This window comes from Siniperca chuatsi, linkage group LG4 (genome assembly GCF_020085105.1).
Source record: "Siniperca chuatsi isolate FFG_IHB_CAS linkage group LG4, ASM2008510v1, whole genome shotgun sequence".
NCBI lineage: Eukaryota > Metazoa > Chordata > Actinopteri > Centrarchiformes > Sinipercidae > Siniperca > Siniperca chuatsi.
The window spans coordinates 24,360,525-24,381,742 of record NC_058045.1 but is presented as its reverse complement, the minus strand read 5'-3'; the positions used below and the strand labels follow the sequence as shown (position 1 = coordinate 24,381,742).

Here is a 21,218-nt window from a genome sequence, read left to right as displayed (position 1 = left end):
CTGATATAGGCTGATAAGACAGGTATTTTTTCATTAAAATTTAACATGTTTGAAATATCCTCCTGTTATCAGATTTTTCACCAAAAGTACCCAGCATCTGCTGTCTTGAGGTATAAATATAAATAAAATTTCAACTTGTAAAGTCAGATCTGTCAAAGCTAAACTCTCCACTCACTGAACAAGCATGGCAACACAACATAGCAGTGCCGAGATGATATGACCCACCAAGATATTGGCTGTTTCCACTCAGTGTCACAGGCAGACGACTTCAGCAGATGGTTTCAAGATGACGTGAGTTCTGCAGGGAGAAGAGAACAACTGCTTCACACACTGCAAAAAATACATACGGTTACAGAAAGTGTTTGCAACTTGTCATGTATTAAACTACATTATTCAGGGGCTGTATGTGTCTCACTGGTGTGTCGTTCCACTGCCGTGGCAGGTCTTCTGGCTCGGGCGGGTAGGACATCCAGGACGGGCTACGGTACGAGGACGGCGGTGACATGACAAAGTAGTCTGAGTAACCCGGGCGGTTGGCTGATATAGCGTAGACTGCTGTTATTGGGTTTCCTGTGAGATGTAAAGATGGATTTAGCCAATGAATGAATTCACTTATCAGAGCTACTGTCTGCACTTCAACACCCCCAACTCTGTCATACCTGAGTAGGTGGTGATGGACTGGTCGACAGTGACAGCAGGGAAGGGGGTCCTGGACAGCGGCAGGTACGGGGCACCGTTGTGCTGCTGGGCCTGCAGATCCGAGGCCTCCGACACACGAGGCTTCAGACTAACATCAGGTGTGGAACTGTCAGTGCGGAGGGACAGATGTTAACAAATGTTGTTACACTCTGTTACACTCAAACAATTTTTCGTCTAAATCGTCTAATCGTCTAAATGTGAACAGTTTGCATGTATGGGTGTTGCATTTTAGGTTGAAGCACTGAAAGGGTTTGAACAGTCAGTTGAAGTGTAATCGCTGAAAGCATTTGAAATTTTTGTTTCAAGTTTAAGCCCTGAAGGCAGTTGAGTTGTTTGTATGTAAGCACTGAAAGCAGGTGACCTGTTAGCTGAAGAGAAAGCGATGAAAGCAGCTGAAATGTTAGTCTATGTATTAGCCATGAAAGCAGTTGAAGAATAAAAGCTGAAAGCACTTACAGCTGAAGAGTAAATGATCGTAGCTGAAATGACAGTCGATGTCTAAGCCATTAAAGCAGTTGAAATCTACATTTTGTCATCATAACTATATATACTATGATTTTCTGTTGTGAATCTATTCTAAGGACAGAGGGTGTTGTATGCTGTACAGATTGTAAAGCCCCTTAAGGACAATTGTGATTTGTGATATTGGGCTATATAAATAAAATTGGCTTGAAATGTCAGTTGGTGAGTAAGCATTGAAAGCAGCTGAACTGTCATTTGAAATGTAAATGAAAGTTGAGGAGTCAGAGATAGTTGAAGTGTATAAGATGTTAATAGTTAAAGAGTCAAACTTAGTCAAAATCGGTTTACATTCAAAACAAGCACACCATCAGCAGACTGATGACCAGATTTTAATCAGAGTCCATGCACTAAACAAGCATGTTTGTTTTTTAATTGCATATGCCTATAGACACACTAATGAACTATGAACTAATTATATTCAAAACATTTTAACCAAGGTCTGTAACAGATTCTGCATAGCATACAAATGCTTATTAAAAAAATAAAATATTACAGTATTACATGACATGTTTTTCCACAGGAAGAGAAAGAAGAGACAAAGATGTAAATTTGTTTTTGTTTTTCATATGGTAATAAATAGTTTAATTTGTATGAAATGTTTTATCGTATTAAGGGTATGAATATAATCAAACGTCAAGGCAAAACACACACATAATGTGTTGACGTTAGACATTTAGCACTTGTCCATCCTTTATTGTTTGAGAGTAGAGCCACAACCAACTAACATTTCTGGGAATTTAGGGACTTTTAGCAACCTTAAGTTAACATTCTTCAATTAGCAGAAAAATCACAGTAGTACTTTTATATGCTGATTCCACTGCATTTATACTCCATATACTTCCATTTCCCCACTTTTAGGCCAACAAAAATAAAGGATTAAGTATTTCCCCACCAGAATTGTTTTCTGTGACAGGTTTTTGTCATTACTTTTCCACCTCTTCTACATTGCAGCACCCTCCTCTGCACTGTAGAAACACTAACTACTGTACATGTTACACTACAGTAGGAGACCAGAGGACAGATGAAGTCATTGCCAGGGCTCAAGACCATAATGCAGTGCACACTAATGCCTCACAGTACATACTAAAGAGGAATTAAAATGCTGCACTCTTCCTCCCTGAGGGCACAGAGGAACTGATGTATGACGAGCTGACTGATTAAACTACTAACACGTTTCTGTTTCTGATTTTAGAGTAAGAATAATTGTCACACACCCATAGTTCTGAGTCAAAATTAAATTAGCAGTAATTAGAGGACTGTAAAACCAACTGAGCTGCCTTTCATACAAAATACAAACAGTCAGAGCAGTCTGCAGTACATCACTGCTGGAACATGTTTACTTTTACTGCAATATCCTCCGTCTCATTATAATCTTAATAAGCTACACTTAACTTGACAGTTCATGCACTATTACCTTATACCGTATTATTATCATCAACCGGTAAACCCACTTTGTACTTCACACTTATTTTAATTTTATACTTATACCCACTTGGTACTTAATTTATCTTACCTGTATTATAGTGTATTATATTTTTTGCTAGTACTTCTATTCCTGTGTGCACTGACGTGATAGTGAGCAGCTGTAACAAAAGAGTTTCCCCTCTGGGATCAATAAAGAATTTCTGATTCTGATTAAGTGTTATTTTCTCAGTTTGTCCACTAGATGGCAAACATGCCCCTCCACACACATTACAACAACTGAATAGTCAATCACTCTCTGCAGAGCTCAAGTGCCCAGCAACAAGGTGCACACAGCATTTTAATGAAGAAGCTGCTCAGTTCAAATGATGCAGACTAACATATGGGAGAGAGAAGGGAGAGGCACAGAGAGAGGGTGGATGTGAGGGCAGTTAGTTCAAATGATGCTGATTAATATTCAGTAGCTTTTTTGTGTTCTATGTGTTCTCCAATAAGAATTCATATATTTATCTGATACAGTGATTAGCCCCAGCGCTGCATTTTAAGAATTTGAGAAGTCATCCAGGAATGCTTTTAGATGCAATATGTGAACATTTGCTTTAAGTATGATCTCTGTATGTAATTATGGGCCACATGCTAAACACAGTCGAGGTTTCGCTACCTGAGTTAGAGCATTTACTTCAGTCTATATCTTGTCTTTTACAGAGGGTACAGAATGTTCCTGATTTTTATTATTTTTATGTATTTAGATTTTTTTCTATTATTTTTTTTTAAATATATCTTCTCATTCAAGTGCTTGTAGTTGTCTATATTTGTGTGAGTGTGTGTGGTACCGTCGTAGCGAGGTCCCAGGTGGTGGTCCTGGCCTTGAGGGGATCAGTGGCGGGGGAGACCCGATGCCCATATCAGGAAGCTGGGTGAACCGGAAACCCTGCAGAGGCCACAAATTTAATTAAGGAATAAGTTTAACTAGCATCTGGACTCTACAGTATGAGTACAAAATATACAATACAACACAAGTCAGAATACAAGTGGAAGGGACAATAAACTAATCTTGACAAATAAAGAGGGCTAGAAAATCAGATGGATGTCTGATCAGAGCTGCGCGAGGCAATTTTATTTGTTGGTGGGTGTTCAGTCCTCAAGCTCTTTAATCTATGTAAATCTTCTCCCTTCCTGATCAGCTGTTGGCAATGCACACACTGACAGCACTAACGGCAGTTTTTATGAATGTCCAACCTCTCTGTGCAAGTCTGTGTGCAAACATTTTAAAGGATCTAATGAGTGCTATAAAAATTGAAGGACGTTGGTTTTATTATTTGTTCCTTGCATGACCCTATCCACTGATAACAATTCAATGTGTGCAAAAAGTTATATAAATAATAATAATAAATATGCATGACCATGACATGTTCTTTTTTACAGCACTATTAGGAAACTTTCATCTTGCCTTGCATGGTTTTTATTAGCATAGCATTATGCTTTGGTTATTGAGTGACCTTGCAGCATAAAATAAAAGCTAGAATGCTGATTTTCAGAGGCGTAAAGTAACCAACAGTAGCAGTTAAAAATAAATCTGACATGGACCTGCTAATTAATTAATTAATAATTTTAAATAAAATTTAATACTTTTATTTTGGCACTTTAAAGCTGCTATATTTTTTTTATATAAACAACGGCTTACATGTATAATGTGTCGGTGAGAGGTGAACCCACAGAGAGTCATTATCCAACTCTTACCCAACATCTTAAATTTTCACTTCTATTCTCATCTAGTCTATCAGATAAAATTCATACTTGTCACATGTGATGTATACTGTGCCTTTTTCTGCTTTTAATATCTCTTTATTACCCATCCTATCATATGGAGAGTTATCCTATTCTATACTTTACTATACTTTATAGACATCGCTGTGAATAGTTTTTATCTGAACTACTTTCTACTGAAGAAATTGTACCTACTAAAAACAGCTTGTTGATAGCAAAGTCTATCATATACTTAAAGATGTTGCTGTCAAATGTTTTAGAGGAGTTTTTCAATGCTGTGAGCACCTCAAATGAAATTCCATTCACCTCCACTGTATTGGGGGGGGGACAGAAACCTGCATTAAAACCCAAACTATCTACATGGCTACATACCACTATTAGTAAATGAGAAAATACGTTTGTTTTTTTTTGTAATTTGGATGAATCAACCCTTAAACTTCTTGCTAGTGCTTACTGGTTTGGGCAGGCTACACTGGTGCATGTCCTCGTAGCCTGTGCTCCTCTGCCTGCCTCCACAGGGATGGTTCATGGTCCCCGGGGCGCTGGTCACCCCATCACTGTAGTGGCTGGTGTGGGACGGGTTGTAGGCTCTGTGACCATGGTGGTGGTGATGGTGGTGGCTGCTGATAAGCGAGAGGAGAAAAAAAAAAAAGAGTTGAGAGATACACACCTACTCTCTTTAGTTTTCCTGTTTTTCTGTGTGTACTGTATATAACCAAGCAGACATGTTCAGAAAAATCTACTCTACTTTGTGAAAAACAGCTTGGAGTGGAATGTACGCTCTTAAACACTGGGATTTCATATTGTGTATCAGGGCACCTGTCTCTTTTCTTTCCTACACACTACTAAGAAATAAATAGTCGGTCAAAAACTATATATTTACTTGGTTGGAGGAGAAGGTGGGTCGTGGTCCGGAGGTGCCAGGCTAAAGGCGTTGCCTAGCAACATATGCATCTGCGTGCGGACCTCGTCAATGGATGGCTGAGAGCTGAGTGTGGAGGAGTCGGAGCCGCGGTGAGCTTTCACCCCCAAGCTGCCGTTCCCGGTGCCAGTAGATCCACCTCCGTAACCCAGAGAGCTCATCAGACGGTCCACGTTGGTCTCCTCAAAAGGTTCTGGTTCGCCCTAGAGAGCACACAGTCAAGTCAGCAGGACAGGGGTGCATTCATCAACTTGTCCATTAATTGATGAGGACATCAACACCAAATTCACAAGTGTTCCTGACATATCAAGTAACCATCTCTGACCATCTACTGTATGAACTTCTGGTTTCCTAAGAAACAAATGCTCTGAGGAACACACATAAATAGATAAACATAAATCATATCCAGGATTTTGGATGTCGATGGTCTTATCAGTTCACGGAGAAGCTGAAAAAAAAAGGCAGAACTCACAAACGTTAGTGAGTCAAGATGGTGAGCAGCAGACCATAGAAAATGCACCACAGGCCCATAGTTTCCCAGTAAGTTTTAAGTAAGGGAGTCTAGACATTTTTTCTCTGATCCTGATGATCAGAATCAGACGTGTGCCCTCTATGTACATCAGTTACAATGACATTAATATACACTTAGTTCCCAGTTTATTAGGTGTTAATTCAACTGTATGATAATTTTGAAGGATGTAGTTTGTGGTGCTGTTGAATTGTATTGCATTATACAGAGAGGTGTTTCAGTTATTTAGCCTAGCCTCACTGATATAAATGGGGTGGACAAAATAACAGTCCAACAGCACCACAAACTACATCCTCCAAAATGGCCATATAGTTGAATCAACACCTCTCTATAACAGTTTCAACAGAAACTGGACATTATAACCTTCATGAAGGTAGGGTTTATTGCAGAACTTTTGTATTAGTTAGACTGGCAACTGAGTGTATTTTCATATATTCTTTTGGATTTATTCAGTTGATTCAAGTCTCTGAACTGTTTGTTCCCAACGTTTTTTGTCTACATCAACACCACCTGTAATGTTCAAAATGTTTAAACTGGATTTAATTCAACAGTATCAATTATATAGAAGTGGATATTGTTACAAATGTTTTTCATACAAGACATAGTGGTCAATGTGTAGGCTTGATGCTTTCTTTCTTTCTTTTTTTTTTACCACTTTGAGTGGCAGAAGCTGGAGGAAGAATTTGAATGTATCTATTTTGACTTCTCTGCTCGCTTCCACACACCCCCTGGAGTGAAAACTTGGAAAATCACTGTTCTATAATGAACATGTAAGATATCATACACACTGGGCTGGGTAATACAGCTGAAATGAATACCACAATATTAATTTAAATATTTTCTAAAATTGATAAATATTACATATGGCATATTTATGCAAAATCAAATATAAAGTAAGAAAACAAATGTTCACTGCAATCAATATTAATTAAATTGACTTCCATCAGACATGTTTAACAAAACTTCAGTAACTAGTTTGGTCAGTTTTAAATTAAAGTTTGCATGGATTAATTCATTTGGACAACAGAACAGTGTAATAAGATAGCAAAATCTGATCATACCATCACAACAGGATTCAAATAAAAGTTGATAATCAGAATCATAATCAGTTGATAATCAGAATCAGAAATGATAATTTTATCCAAAATTATTACCCAGCCCTAACACACTGCATAGCCACACATACAAAATACAAAACAGCACACACACACAAACATGAAGCAGGCAAAACAGCTATAGCCCCAAACCAACATAAATACACAGTATACTGTAGTAGGTTGCATACAGCAACAATTCTAAAGCATGAAAACCAAACTGATAAGATCTATACCTACTGTATGAATACACATAAACATACATGCTCCTGCACAAACACACTCTGTTCTCCTTGTGCCGTTTCAAGTTTGGTGCAACCAAGGCTATTAACCGCCATCAAGCCTCCCATCTGAATCCATGAATAGGCTATAATCATATTCAGAGTCATTGACATTCAGCTAGGTAGCACGGTAGTTGCTGTTACTGTGGTGCAGCAAAGAAGCAGCATAAAGAGATTTCACTCGCATTCACTCTATCTGTCCCCATTTCATCTCCTTCTCTCTCTCCGTCTTTCTTCCTTTCTCCATCTTCTGCTCTCGTTAAAATGAAGGAATCACTTTTGCTCTAATCTTTTTGTCATTTCCTTACTTTCTGTCGTACTTCCTGTCATTATCTTTCTGTTTGGTGCAGGTTTATAAAGTTCATCCAAAGGTGATTTGTTAATCTTCTAGGTATGAGCTCAGAGCATCAGAGTGAGAGTAAAGGAGGGAAAGAAAGGATTAAAGTTATAAATGCTCTCAGAAGATTATTTTATTAGTTTGACAAAGTGGCAGAGCTTAACTTTGTCACAACCAACATGTGACCTATTTGGAAGAAGAAGGATCCATCCACGGTTTCATCATCACTCTGTATGACTCACCTGGTCAGAGGTCAGACCTGAGCTGCTATATTACAGTTTGTTACAGGATCCAACTTCACAATTCTTCAAAGCTTTGCATGGTATTGTCGCTGGGTAGTACTTACACTTCCCCTGGTCCTGGTTAAAACTTCAGGGTTACTGAAATTTTTAAAATTCATCTTATTCACCTTCCTTTTCCTGCATCTGACATGTTCTTCTTGCTCAGTGTTTTAAAATACAACAAAGAACAATGACTCTGCGTTCATCAGAAAGTCCATGGCTTGTCAAGTTACTCACGTCGTAGCCGTTGTTTCGGATGCCCCTCCTGGATCTTTCTCTCAGCACCAGCAAGTCCATCTCCGTCTCTACTGGGCTCGGGCTACTCAGAGACTGCCGGCTCCAGTAGGTGGGCTCCCGTGGGTGGGAGTACCTGATGGACAGGTGTAAGAAAAAACACTCTTAACACTGTAACTACAGCTCAGGGCCATACTGAAGCTACGTCTGGTGACACTCAGCTTGTATCCTTTTTTGGAATTTGGGGGTTTTCGGGAGTGAGGTGCTAGTTTCACATGAACATAAAATTTGAAAAATCTTTAAAAAAAAAATTTTAAAAAATGTTTTTGAGGTAGATAGGGTTACATTGGGAGTAGATGAACAGAAGACCAGTTGACACAATAATGAAATCCATTTTATAATTAAAGTGAGAATCCATGGTTTTGATGATAGTGTTTTAGATAATGTTAACAGTTAAATCCACACTATATGAATTTTAGAGGTGGCGGTCCAAAAATTAGATCACCATTTGAATTTTACACATTTGTATCTGTGCATTTGGAGTAAACTGTCACTACTTATTTACCCTCAATTTACTTTACTTTGGAAACAAGTTTTGTTTGGATTGTTTGGATATGTTAGGTATGTTAGTCATGGTCATGCATATTTAACGTTAATGTGTGTGTTAATTCTTGCTCTCGGTATTACCTGAATAATCAATTGTTATTTTAACCAAATTTTATGCTCATAAACACATTTTACAAGAAAGAAGCCAAACTTCTCTGAGCTGATTATCCATGTCAAACAATACATTTCATCTACAGTATAACTGAATGTAGAACCAAAAAAACTGTAAAAACACCTTATTTTATTTTTTATTTTATGGTCCCCACTTTATTGTTGGTTACCTGCTGTATCCTTTGTTATATTTGCAACAAAGTTTATTGAAAAAAAATAAAAATACAAATAATTTAGGCAAATTCAGATTTGTTTTTAAAAACCCTGGTGCTGCTTAATGCTATGATGTTTCAGCACTTTGAATCCCAGACGTCACTTGTCAATCAAACTACCACGTACTGCGACATCCATGGATTTTGTGTTAATGAAGTTTAAGTTTCAGATGGCAAATAAGTGCTTCATGAACTGTGTAAAGGTTGAATGTGTTAAATCAGTTAGTGACAAAGAGAAGCAAAACAGACACTTATCTGTATTAACTGTAAAATATTAATGTGCTGTACAAAAATCACTCCTCACTACTCACTCACTCCTTATGTGTTGCTTAGCAACTATGCTCTACAGCTACACATCTACAGCAGATCTACAATTCTTGGTGGAAAAATACCATTTATTTAGCATTAATTATTACGGAATAAACTAACAAAAAAAATCACATTTTCATAAAAATATTTCATAAAAGTAAGATTAATTGTGCCTAACAACTCCAGTAAGTTGTAAAGCACTTAGCAATAGTTTACTGCTTAAAATATTGATTAAATGAAATGGAACAAAATATAGAACAAAAATAGAATTATTTAAATTGCTTCAATAATGAAATAGGACTCAGTTTTTGATTGTGAAGTCTAATCCTCTAATTATGGGATTATCAAAACATTTTTACACAACTGTCATAACATTTGGTGAGATTTTGTCCCATGGCAGCCAACATTTATAATTACAATATATTTTTTTTGGTTGATTCTTTTGATTTGTTTAACCACCTGCAGTGCAGTTAAGGCCAGTGAAGCCTTTGATTAAAAGGGACATTCTTATATTTCTAATGATGACGTGCATTTAATTATACTCAGATTAAATAATTCTTAAGTTTTCTGGTATCTCTGGAACCCCCACAAAATCTACTCCATACCTCTTATGACAACCAGCGAAGGAGGCCCTCTTCTCCTCAGCGGTCATTGGCTCCTTGACCCCGTTGTCGTGCCGACTGTGCCTGGTGTCACGGTGACTGTAACCATGGCTGCCAGTCTCGGACAGAGAGAACTCTCCGTAGCCCTTCCTCCGAGCCTTCTGGCGTAGTTTGTTCCTGTAGTGCTCGATGTCCGACTTCTGCTTCAACCCACCATGGTTTGCCTGCAAACAATCCATTCAAGTATTGAATTCAAGTAATCATATTTTCCTGGCTCCATCCGCTTAGAGCCAACCAATTTAGTGTTGTTTTAATTTTTTTATGATGAACTGTTTAATTTTTTAAAAAGTTTTTTTGTCCTTTCTTTCTAGTGCTAAGACAGATCAATGTGTTCTAACAACATTCCCTATAGCTCGATAATCAGACAATGTGTCACGCCCTAAACATGATATTTTCTGATAATGGACATCAATCATTTGCAGTTGAGCTGGAAAACAACAAAGTCTCCTAAGGGTATTTTCTGGTGTTAAGTTAATAGATTGAGAGATAATTTATCATCAGCCTGCGTATAGCTGTCTTAGCTGCAGAGGGGTGCAGAGAGGTTGAGGCAGAATATGGAGGAAGGGGAGGATAAGAGTGAGAGGTGACAGGCTGGGTGGGAGGAAAATGACAAGAGGGGTGAGAGATTAGAGGAGGGGAGGAGGCATAGTGTTTGCAGCAACAACGGCTAATTCAGCATCAGTGCAATGTGTCCCATAGGAGATGCTATGATAATACTACAGTACAGGAAGGGCAGGATAACAGGCGACCGGAAACTAAAGAATGTAACATAAAGCAACAGTTCCAAACATAAACATTAACCAAACAATATGAATATCTGCCACACTAACGTACACAGCTACCAAATGCTGCTGTATTGTATCTGTCTGACTCATGATCATGATGTTCTAGTTTTTGCTCTGCCCTGTACTGTCAACACTGCAGACTCACCTTACAGCTGAGTGCAATTAAGCCTTGAGGGTGTGTGTACATTATGTATGTGTGTGTGTGAGCAGACTCACATCCCCGTTGAGGACCACAGAGTCTTGGCTGTGGGACGAGGAGGAGGGGTAGGAGTAGGTTGGCTGGGCCGTCATAGGTTTAATGGTGATGAGACGCAGAGAGCCTGAATGGTCTTCATACGGATCTGGGAAGAAGAGGAAGACAAATAGGTTAACAAGACTTAGACAGAGACAGTCCTTCTGGGAAGCTGTGATGTTGCAATCATAGGAATTATCATCAATTCTACCAATTCGCAAATTATTCGCAGAGCAATTTTGTTCAATTGGGGGGAAAAGCTTGCAAATTCAGCCAATGATGGCAGTTTCTGACATACTGTAAATTGATTTAATTTTACCTTCCTTGTGTCCAAGACGCTTTTTGGCACTAGTGTCTTACCTGCTGTTCGAGTTTGAGTGCATTTAATGTTGTGTACTTCACTGCCCCCTCTTGGTCATTCTGCAATAGGGAAATACAGGGAATTTGGGGAAATATCCTTATTCGCTTTCTTCCTGAGAGTTAGAAGAGAAGATTTATGCCACTCTCATGTCTGTACGGTAAATATGAAGCTAGAGTCAGCAGATGATTAGCTTAGCTTAGTATAAAGACTGGAAATAGCTACCTACCAGCATCTGTAAAGCACGTAAACATTTTTTTGTTTCTTGTATCTTGTGTAAAGAAACAAAATAAAACAGCAGGTTATGGCTTTACGTGTGGTTATGTGCAGAGCCAGGCTAGCTGTTTAACCTTGTTTCTTTATGCTAAGCTAAGCTGACTGTAGCCTAATACTGAACAGACAGATATGAGAGTAGTATTGATCATACCTGCCTTTCCTTGGACACTATTTGTCCATGAGTATTTTGTTTTACCAAATTTAGGTGTATGAGAGAACTGTATATATCCGTACCAGGGTCTTCACGCACAATTCTGAAAGCTTTTCGTCTTTCTTCCTGGTGTTGTGTCTTGTTGTTTCCATGCTTACGCTTGCCTTGCTATGCTTTCATACACTCCAAAATAATGACATTTGTCTAATATGTCTCTAATGTAAGATTTACTTGTTGTCATGGCAACTCTACAAATTTAGATTAGAGCAATACACTACAAATTGTGTTTAGGTCCCATGGCTCAGGATTTCAAAAAACACAACTCTGTGTGGTTTTCTTTTGTTCGCCTTGATGAGAACACATCAGCTGTATGTGTGTCGTCTGCTTCTTACAGTATATGAGGCTCTCTGTAGTTATGTGTGTATGTTATTGCAGGGAGCAGCAGATGGACAGTGTTGTGTTGTACTGGTTCCACTGTGACTCACTGCCTGACTGACATCATATGGCAGACTGTTTCGTTGTATGGCTACAACAGTCTGCCATTAACTCAGCTCCAAACCCACACTGTCATCATTCATCCTGGCTGCAGTTCAGACTGCTTTATTTGTTGCTGTTCTTGTACCGCCTATCAGAGTGTGACAATTAAGGTCAGGACAGGTGGAGTCACAAGCAGCAGAGGCTGTTAACCAGATTGGAAACCACAACACTGTATGTAAATAACGTGCACATATAATAACGGGCCATTTCTACTATTGTCACAACAGATGGTGAGCATTGGCCAGTTGTTTTAATTAAACATGTAAAGTGTTTTCCTGTGATGACTGAGTGGTGTTGGAATAGAGTACACCGATCATGTAGTGTTTTCTGTACACAAGGAGATAAACATTGTAACTCAATTGACAATGTGCTTGTTGACAAGTACTTTGCCCTGACTTTTTATTGCTTTATGTCTGAAATGATCTACTTATTGCTTACAAGTATCGAGATGAGTTTTTTTAGCCAAACTAGCGGCGTGGCTATACGGATGACAGTCAATCTGGGTTTTGTTTTGTTTTTTAAGTGTATGTATAGGACATAAAAATACTTTGCATTTGCACCCTGCAGATTACAGAAAGGCCAGTGTCATTAACATTTAGCTGTGTAGAAAAAGGCCAAAGATTGAGCTGAGGATGAAGATCAATTTTGGGTCAATTTAATCTCTACCAGGACCGTCATTGCATGTCCTTTTTTCCATAACACATTTTGATTCAACTGTAACCCTCTCTCTACACTGAACTGACTTGTTTTCAGGCTTGTTCAGCTTAAAGAAGGTAAAGAGTAATGGAGACTAATCTGTCTCACAACACACTATAGCAGTGCAAATTAAACATGATACAGTATGTTAAATTACCAAGCTTTAGAGGTGGTAGGCGTACTTTTTAACTTTGGAGAGAGCCAGGCTAGATGTTTCCCCCTACTTCCAGTCTTCATGGTAAGCTAAGCTAACTGGCTCTTGGCTTTACCTCCACAATTAGTATACAGACCTGAAAGTGGTATCAGTCTTCTCATCTAACTCTCTGCAGGAAAGCAAATAGAAATGTCAAACTATTCCTTTAACCAGGCAATAAAGTCACTGTGACCACATCGCTACAGCCTTACCTTCAAATCACATAACTTAAAATGTCAGATAGGACTTTAAAATCGTATTACTTTAAAATCAAAATAATAACCTGAGCACCAAGCATCTTTGTATCTGCAGGTAATGCAATGTGCTACTGTTGTATTACAGAGGTTGTTGTAAATGCAAACAAAATCCAGTCAACACATAATTTTGATTTGATGTTCTCTGCTTTGTACCAAATGAATGGTTCAGCTTAAGTGACATATTGATCATATTTCTTGCAGTGTGGTCCTAGCAAGATCTGGTACCACTTTCAATGCTTACAGATAAAAATTTTCTTCACTCCACCTATCTGCATTATTTTATTCCTGTTATTATTTCTGTTTTTTCTTCTTTTTATCTGTACTGTATTTGTTTGTTTAGAAAAATTGTCTACTTTAGGTTCTTGAAATAAAGCGGTGATAAATCGATGTTACTGTGAAAAGTTTTTATACGTGTACACGGAGAGAGAGACTCTGACATGAATATCTCACAACAAAATGTGCAGTCTTTGAGTTGTATGTCTCTATAACAGGGATTTCTATCTGTCTTTTATACTGAGTAGCAAACAACTTCCATAAACACTCCCATACCCCCTGCATCAGATCGAAGCTGGTAGTACTTCTGATTAACTGTTACAATATTAACCTTTAGCTGCAATTTATTCCCCTACACTTTCATGTGATTTTGTATACTTCTGTCTCTCTGAATTATACATCTATGCTTCTAGTTTACACTTTTATTAATCTTTCATTTTCTTGAACAGAGATCCAGTGTGCTTTTTCTTTTATATAAATGGTACTTCTGTCCATCTCCAGTTCTCTGAAAAGTAGTGAGAATATTAAACAATAACTCCTCCTCTCCTCTGGATATTCATTCATTTGCTTGCATAAACACTATAAATCAAACAAATTACTGTGAACACTAGTTTGCTGATGCAAAAGAAATTGAAAAAAGAGTCCTAGAATGTCACTGAACAGATGCAACGTTGTGGCGTTATCAGTGATCAGAGCAATGTTTATACAATCAATTCGGAGGGTGCAGGACTGGAAAAAGAGCTGCCTGGTAACCTGTTGAACAAGTCATATCGAAGATGCAGTACATTTACTGCCACCACTGGTAACAGGTACTGTAGATAAAGTAGCTTGTAATCCTGTGTCTGAAAAGGAAACTTTATCAAAGTTTGAATAGGAGTATAAAGTACATTCACTGGACACTGGAGATTGAGCTGTAGATGGATACTTCTCCAAGCAACATAAATTCTTTTTGATTAATCAACTTAATCAAACCTCTGTGACCTTTCAAGAAGACCATTATTAGAAATGCACGTTTTGCAGCAATGCATTGAGCAAACACATATCATTTCATTTTAAATCCTAGTCAAGAATACCAAGTATGTCAGACTGATGTCATCAAGCTGTATACAAAATGTGGAGTTATCAATTTGCTCTAATGGTGCAGCCATAATAAATGGCATCTTTTATTAAAAAATATACTGTAAATTTGACTTGTGATTTGACTTGTGAGTGATGCGCATTGAACATGCAGATACAGAAATAAGAGAACACTGAGAACATAAGCATTAAAGTAGTTATCATACAGTAGCTAACAAATGCAAATTATGTTGTAATTGTTAGCTTTTAAGAAATTAAACTCAACAGAAAAGCATCAACAACATATGCTTCACTGAGTAACTTAACACCAGGTTGAAAAGCAGTGTTTCACTGCTCTCCCTGGATAAAAGTTTCAAATCTGTTGCCTATCTGACTACAGCAAGCATCACTGATGGGTGTGGCTGGGTGTGGTCAGAGAATACTCCATTCAGAAGTGTGCTCTGTTGCTCCTGTGACCACACCCTAGGCTGTACTGACACACCATGGAGTACACAAATCACATCACTGCAGCAGAGTTAAACTACTTGAGGTCAGCAAAGTCAAGATTTTCAGCTGCTGAAGTTACTATTTAACTCTTTCGATCACCATCCACAACAGTGGAAGCATTTTCTGCAAGTTTGATAGCTTGATAATCAGACAATCAAAGAAATACAATAAGTTAATTTAGGAGTCATTATTTCTGTAAGTCGACTTACAACAACCCGTACAGCTGCACTGAGCTCATACACAATTGTTGCCATTTTTGTGGGTGTTTTTCTGATGTTTTAATGGATGTAACCAGTTAGTTAGCTAGCTAGCTTGGAATATTGTTTCTGGGGGGAACTGGGGAAAAGCCGTCAATGAGCACAACAACACAGAATTCTGATTTGATCTTCTTCTACTTTCACTTCTGTTTTGTACGAAATGAATGGATTTTATCTTAAGTGACATATTGATCATGTTTCTTGCTGTGTGGTCCTGGCAAGATCTGGTGCCACTTTTAAATAAGACATCCTTTGTAAGGTTTGTAAGTTATAACTAATGACTTCAATAATGGTTAATACTGACCTGTGGACCTACTATTGCTAATGTTCTGTCTTCTAAGTAAATGGATGTGCTAAAAGACAAAGCAAGTGTCTGAAGGAGGATAAACACCAGCTAACACACATAACCTGGCAACCCAAATATAGCTCTTGTCAATAAACGTTAGTAATAAGCATCAGTAAATGATTGATGAAACATCAATAAAGCTAGTAGTTATAGCTTATAAGCCCTTTATTAAAAAGTGATACCCCTGACTATGACTAACTATTATTTTAATTTTCATATATAAGTATGTAAGTAGTAGTTTCATATCTGCTGCTGTGTTTAAGTTGATTGGGATAGAAAATGTGTTTCTGTATGTATCTCTGACTAGATGGACATAACAGCTAATATATCCAAACCCTCAATAAACAATGGGTAACAAAGTAACCCCTTTACTTGAAATTACAGTGCTAATTTGTTTTTAATAGCTACATGGGGTATCAGTGTCTTTTCTCCCTGGATAAGGATCCCTCTGAGTGTCCCAGGTCTAATGATGCATCATTTTTCTATTGAACAAACCATATGCTGTGGGTTGTATGGATTAGAATGACACCTAATATGAGAGTATGCGGTCACAACTCTTTCCACCCACTTTCCTGTCTTTCCTCTGTTATTCAACTCAAAAGTAATTTGATGCAGTGCTTAAGGCACATGCACTGCCACTGCTTTTATCTCTATACAGCATTTTCAGCTTTGCATGCTGGAATGAGATAAGCCTACTGAAAAACACCTGAAATCTGAAATACAAACACTATCATGCTTAGTTCAATCATTCTGCCAGAAAAGTAAATATACAGCAAAAAAAGCTGTCTTACTCTCTGCATGTTTAACCCAGAACCCCACTGAACATCACTGGCTGTGGTATTCAGTTAGGGATGTAAGCTATACTTTGAATAGGACTAGTAGATCTATGGCACATTATTTATGGCACTATCAGCAGATAGCAACTTCACAACAAATATATATATTTTAAGAAGTCACACACTGTCAATAGTTCTATCAAGATCCCTGTAAACAAATATGTTAGTGTTTATGTTCAAATCCAGTCTCTAGTACTCTTCATTATGAGGAGTACATTATGCTTCTCACTGTAACTGTAAAACATGCCTTTTTTACTCCCTTTTAAAAAAATATAACAATACAAAAACATAGTGTAGCCACCATCTCATTGTCTTAAATGTATTGGCTTATAGGCCTATAGGAACATCCTTCTTACCTTCATGTATCCATACTTAACTTTTACATTTTAAGATGGTAAAAGACATCAATTAATCAAACTTGCTGTTGTTGGTGAGGCTTAATTTGTTTATTTTACAATCGCCAGTAACATTATCACTCTGTCACAAACTGTCTGCATATCAGCGGGGCAGAGTTTGCCATCAAATTAATGTAAAATAAGCATATCAGTGACCCAGTGACATACACTTTGGTAATAGACTAATCAAGTGGACCCAACGTTAGAATATCAGGCGCTAGAGCGCTACCACGGTGATTCGCTGGATTAAAAAAAGTGGCGGGGACAAAAATGGGATTTTGAAAACTGTCCCTAATGGATGTTACGCCCAAGCCTGAAATGTCTCTTTTCAGTTAGGACCAGTATTCGCTGTTTGTGTGTATGAGTGTGTGTGTGAGGAGTAAAAAGACACGTGCGAGTATGTGATTTGAGTATATGCGTCGTCACTGTCAGTTACATGATGCATCAGCAGGCTGAGTCACTGTATGTATGAGTGTGTTCACTCTTTTTGCTCATGTGCCCTTCATTAGCTCATATTAATTATCCTTTGGGTAAAATATCATAGTATGAGAATGTGTTTGTGGGGAGTAAGGTTAGTGTTTGCGTGTTTCAGTTTTTTTTAACCAATGACTTTGTGGTGGACACAAACATAAGGAGAGACAGATTTTCTCTCTTTTTATGTATCCGTCAGTGTGTCTAAGTATTTCTTCTTCACTTAATCCTTTCTCTGTCCTCCCTCACTTACTCCTTCTCTGTATCTTCTTTTCTCTCTCTTTACCCCCCCATATTTCTTCCCTGGCCCCCTCTTCCTCCTCCTCCTCCTCACCGTTGGTGCTCCTCTTGTGCAGCTCCTCCTTGCCGTTCTTGCTGCTGCTGCCGGTCGCTGTCCTTCGGGCCGAGGAGCTCTTGCTAGTGTTCAGCTTCCCGGAGCCGTTACTCGACATCGAGCCGTCCTCCTCGCTTGGCAACCGCCTGTAGTATCCATGGCAACAGAGAGAGGCAAGGGAGTAAGGAGAGGGGAGGGGAGGGCTTGTGAGTCTCAGTGTGAACACAAACAGGGCATCATCTCACAGTTAATACTGGCAACACACTATCAACTTTTAATATAAGTTTAAAAAATTACATTAATGGAGCATTAAAAATTATTCTAAAGTGCTTTACAACCCAAAGGCATGTATATTGGTCTGTATGTGAGTGTGCATATACTGTATGTATGTATGTATGTTCGCGTATGTACTGTATATTTGTTTGCGTTTCTTATTTTTGGTTAGCGACTCTTTTTCTTTATGCTTCTCAGTTCTTTTTTTACTTTTCTCAGATTTTCTCTGTCATTCTGAGCTTGGTCTTTACGATAACCGGAAAAATGTTCGAGGGGCAGAGATTCTGTGTGGTGTAGCTCTGCTGTCACTCATATCCTGCCAGGACTCTGGGAAGTGACCACAGAACTCTGATGCTATTGATGCTATTAGCATTCGGGCAGTACTGTAAAAGTTCAAATTCAAATTATTTCCACTGTCGGTTTTCATCACTTGTTTATGAAACCTTACTGCTGACAATGGATGACCTTCTGTCAAACAAGTTAAGACGTCTACAGTACTCTAAATTGACATTACTGACAGCAAACGCTGGAAAGCTTGTTAGCTCATTTGTTAGCTTGTTAGTTACATCCACACCAAGTCAGCTAAATCTGGAAACGCTGTTTAACAATACGCGTTTTCAGGCTGTTTTGGTAAAGGTCTTCAACCACACTAAAACGCCTAATCAGTGGAAAAACAGCAAAATCTTTTTCTGGTTCCTCTTTTGTTTAGCAAACAAAAAAGTCTCAGCTGATTAAACCTTTTGCTGCTCTCCATCATCAGCCTTATTGCATTTTAATGCACACACACACTCACTTTTTAGCTGCTCTCATTCATTTTCATTTTTTGTTTCTGTTGTTTTCTGTTGTGGAGCACAGTTTTAAAGAAGGGGGGCGCATTTGTAAAATGAGTAAAAACATGTTAAGAGTCTGGCCCTGGTTCTTGACAATAATAAACTGTCTATTTCTAATAGTTACTTAGTTTATTCAGTGTAATAAATTAATGCCAAATAAACTTTATATATTTTAATATGAAATAATATCAATAAATAGCTGCTATTTGTAACACCAAGTAGCCTACAGCCATGGATGGATTATGCGAAAATGGGCCCCTGGACACAGTAAAAGGCCCCCCAATACCTACACAGGAGCAAGAGACTCAAAATTGCGACATACAACGCGGCTTGTTGTTGTTTTACCTCTCTTTGTGGTCTTTTTATTGTCTCTTTGAGGTTGGTTTTCATCTCTTTCTGGTCATTTTGCATCTTTTTGTAGTAATTATGCATTTCTTTTGCAAAGTCTTTGATTGACTTTCCCAAGCAATTTAAGTCACTTCATGCAGAGGTTCTGGTCCAGGGGCCCTGGGCCTGTACTGGTATGCCCGTTCAGTTATCCATTCATAACATCCATAGTAATAAGCCAACTACCTAGCACCTTCTGACTCTGATAGGAGGGCACCAAGGAGGCCAATCAGATTTCAGGGGGGGGCCATGCCACCCCTATGGCCCCGCCTTTGGTTGTCAGACAACAGGACTAGCATAAACAGTGATTTGATTGTGGCTCATAAATGCTAACATTAACTGCTAAAGAGGCAAACCATATAACTCCTGTTGTATTGTACTGTACATTGTAGCTATTTGTCATATTTTGGAATGATAATAATTTTGGGTTGCAGTTATTGTGAGATGGTTTGAAATCAAACATTTCTTCGCATTTTTATTTGCAGAATTAAAAATGTTGGGAAATACAGGACAAATATAAAAGGGCAAGTAGAGCAGCAACAATACTAATTTTGTTGGGCAGGTTGTTCAGGGCCTTGATGAAAACAGCTCAGTATAGATGTATGTCACTTACACAAACACACATGACTGTAGAACAGTCAATAAACTCATGCAACAACATGTATGAAGACATAGCGTTTATTCTCTTTGTTCTTGCTTCACACACCAGGCATGTAAACCATGTACAGGACACACACACACACTAATAGCCTTGAGGCATGTAAGCCGCAGCAGCTACACAACATGACAGGCCCGTCTACAGGTGGTGTGAGATGCACAGATCAGCAAGACCGGACATTACAGAGCCACAGGCGAGGCTATCACCCTGTGTGTGTGAACACATACATACACACACACACGAACACACACACAGTGCAGCCTGAGCAGCGGTCAATGGCTGGCCGAGTCACAGTAAAAGTCATGTGCAGAGAGCTGGGGGGATGGAGGGAGAAATAGAGTGTGTGTTCCATGTAAAAACCATGTGTGGGAAGGCCAAAGAGAGGAGCAACAGAATCAATAATCACACTGCTGGAAAGAAATGTTCAACTCCCTGCCTCTTTTTTCTTTGTTCCTCACACATTGTAGCTCCCCGGAGGATGCAGTGAGCAGAATAAATGCTCTCCCCATGAAAGCGTCATTCCACTTTCCTCTATGGTTAGCATTCAGTCTGCACCTTTCTCTCTCCTCAGACAAGTGAACAATCTGCAGCTGAAATAATTGCTGTTGTTTCAGTGTCACTTGTTTTAGGTTTTCAACAAACAAGCATCTTGAAGCAGAAAGTGCAGATCACACCACCTATTGTGTTGAGACAATAGCACTCTTCAGAAAAAGTACATTTGTACGAGACTACATTTTTACATACTATTAGTTACATAATATTGAAAGGGTTTTTCAAAATCAAATTTTATTCATGGACCGTATGTTTTTTTTGGAAACCTCATATAGTTTATAATAAGATAAAAGTGTTCAAAAGTACAGCATTTTTAAAAAAAAAAGCAAAGTTGGATTATAGGCATACCTGCCAACACTCCTGTTTTTCCTGGGTTTCTTCCGTATTTCAAGGCCATCTCCCTGCGCCCTCCTGGTGCCCTCCCATTTTGTTGTTTCTCCTGGGAAACTCCCGTAATTTGCATGGACCTCAAACTTTATTATGAATACACGGATCCAAGTTTTGGATGTTTGTCTGACATCACCCAAGTTGCCAGATCGTCTATGAAACACATCTACACCACACAATCCA

At 38.5% G+C, this 21,218-nt stretch overlaps 1 protein-coding gene across 4 annotated transcripts in view; it reads right to left on the bottom strand.

The window, feature by feature from the left end:
* kiaa1549la (KIAA1549-like a) overlaps positions 1–21,218 on the bottom strand; it is a 118,615-nt gene that overhangs the window by 5,431 nt on the left and 91,966 nt on the right. For 3 of the 4 annotated variants that reach the window (XM_044191819.1, XM_044191822.1, XM_044191821.1), the window contains 10 exons: positions 17,949–18,094; positions 10,990–11,114; positions 9,932–10,152; positions 8,092–8,224; positions 5,294–5,535; positions 4,865–5,033; positions 3,477–3,574; positions 660–805; positions 389–570; positions 226–298 (listed from right to left, as the gene is read on the bottom strand). In XM_044191819.1, coding sequence (XP_044047754.1) covers positions 269–298; positions 389–570; positions 660–805; positions 3,477–3,574; positions 4,865–5,033; positions 5,294–5,535; positions 8,092–8,224; positions 9,932–10,152; positions 10,990–11,114; positions 17,949–18,094 — 1,492 coding nt within the window. In that variant the 3' untranslated portion in view covers positions 226–268. The remainder of the gene's footprint in view (positions 1–225; positions 299–388; positions 571–659; positions 806–3,476; positions 3,575–4,864; positions 5,034–5,293; positions 5,536–8,091; positions 8,225–9,931; positions 10,153–10,989; positions 11,115–17,948; positions 18,095–21,218) is intronic. The other variant, XM_044191820.1, reaches the window with a different exon arrangement.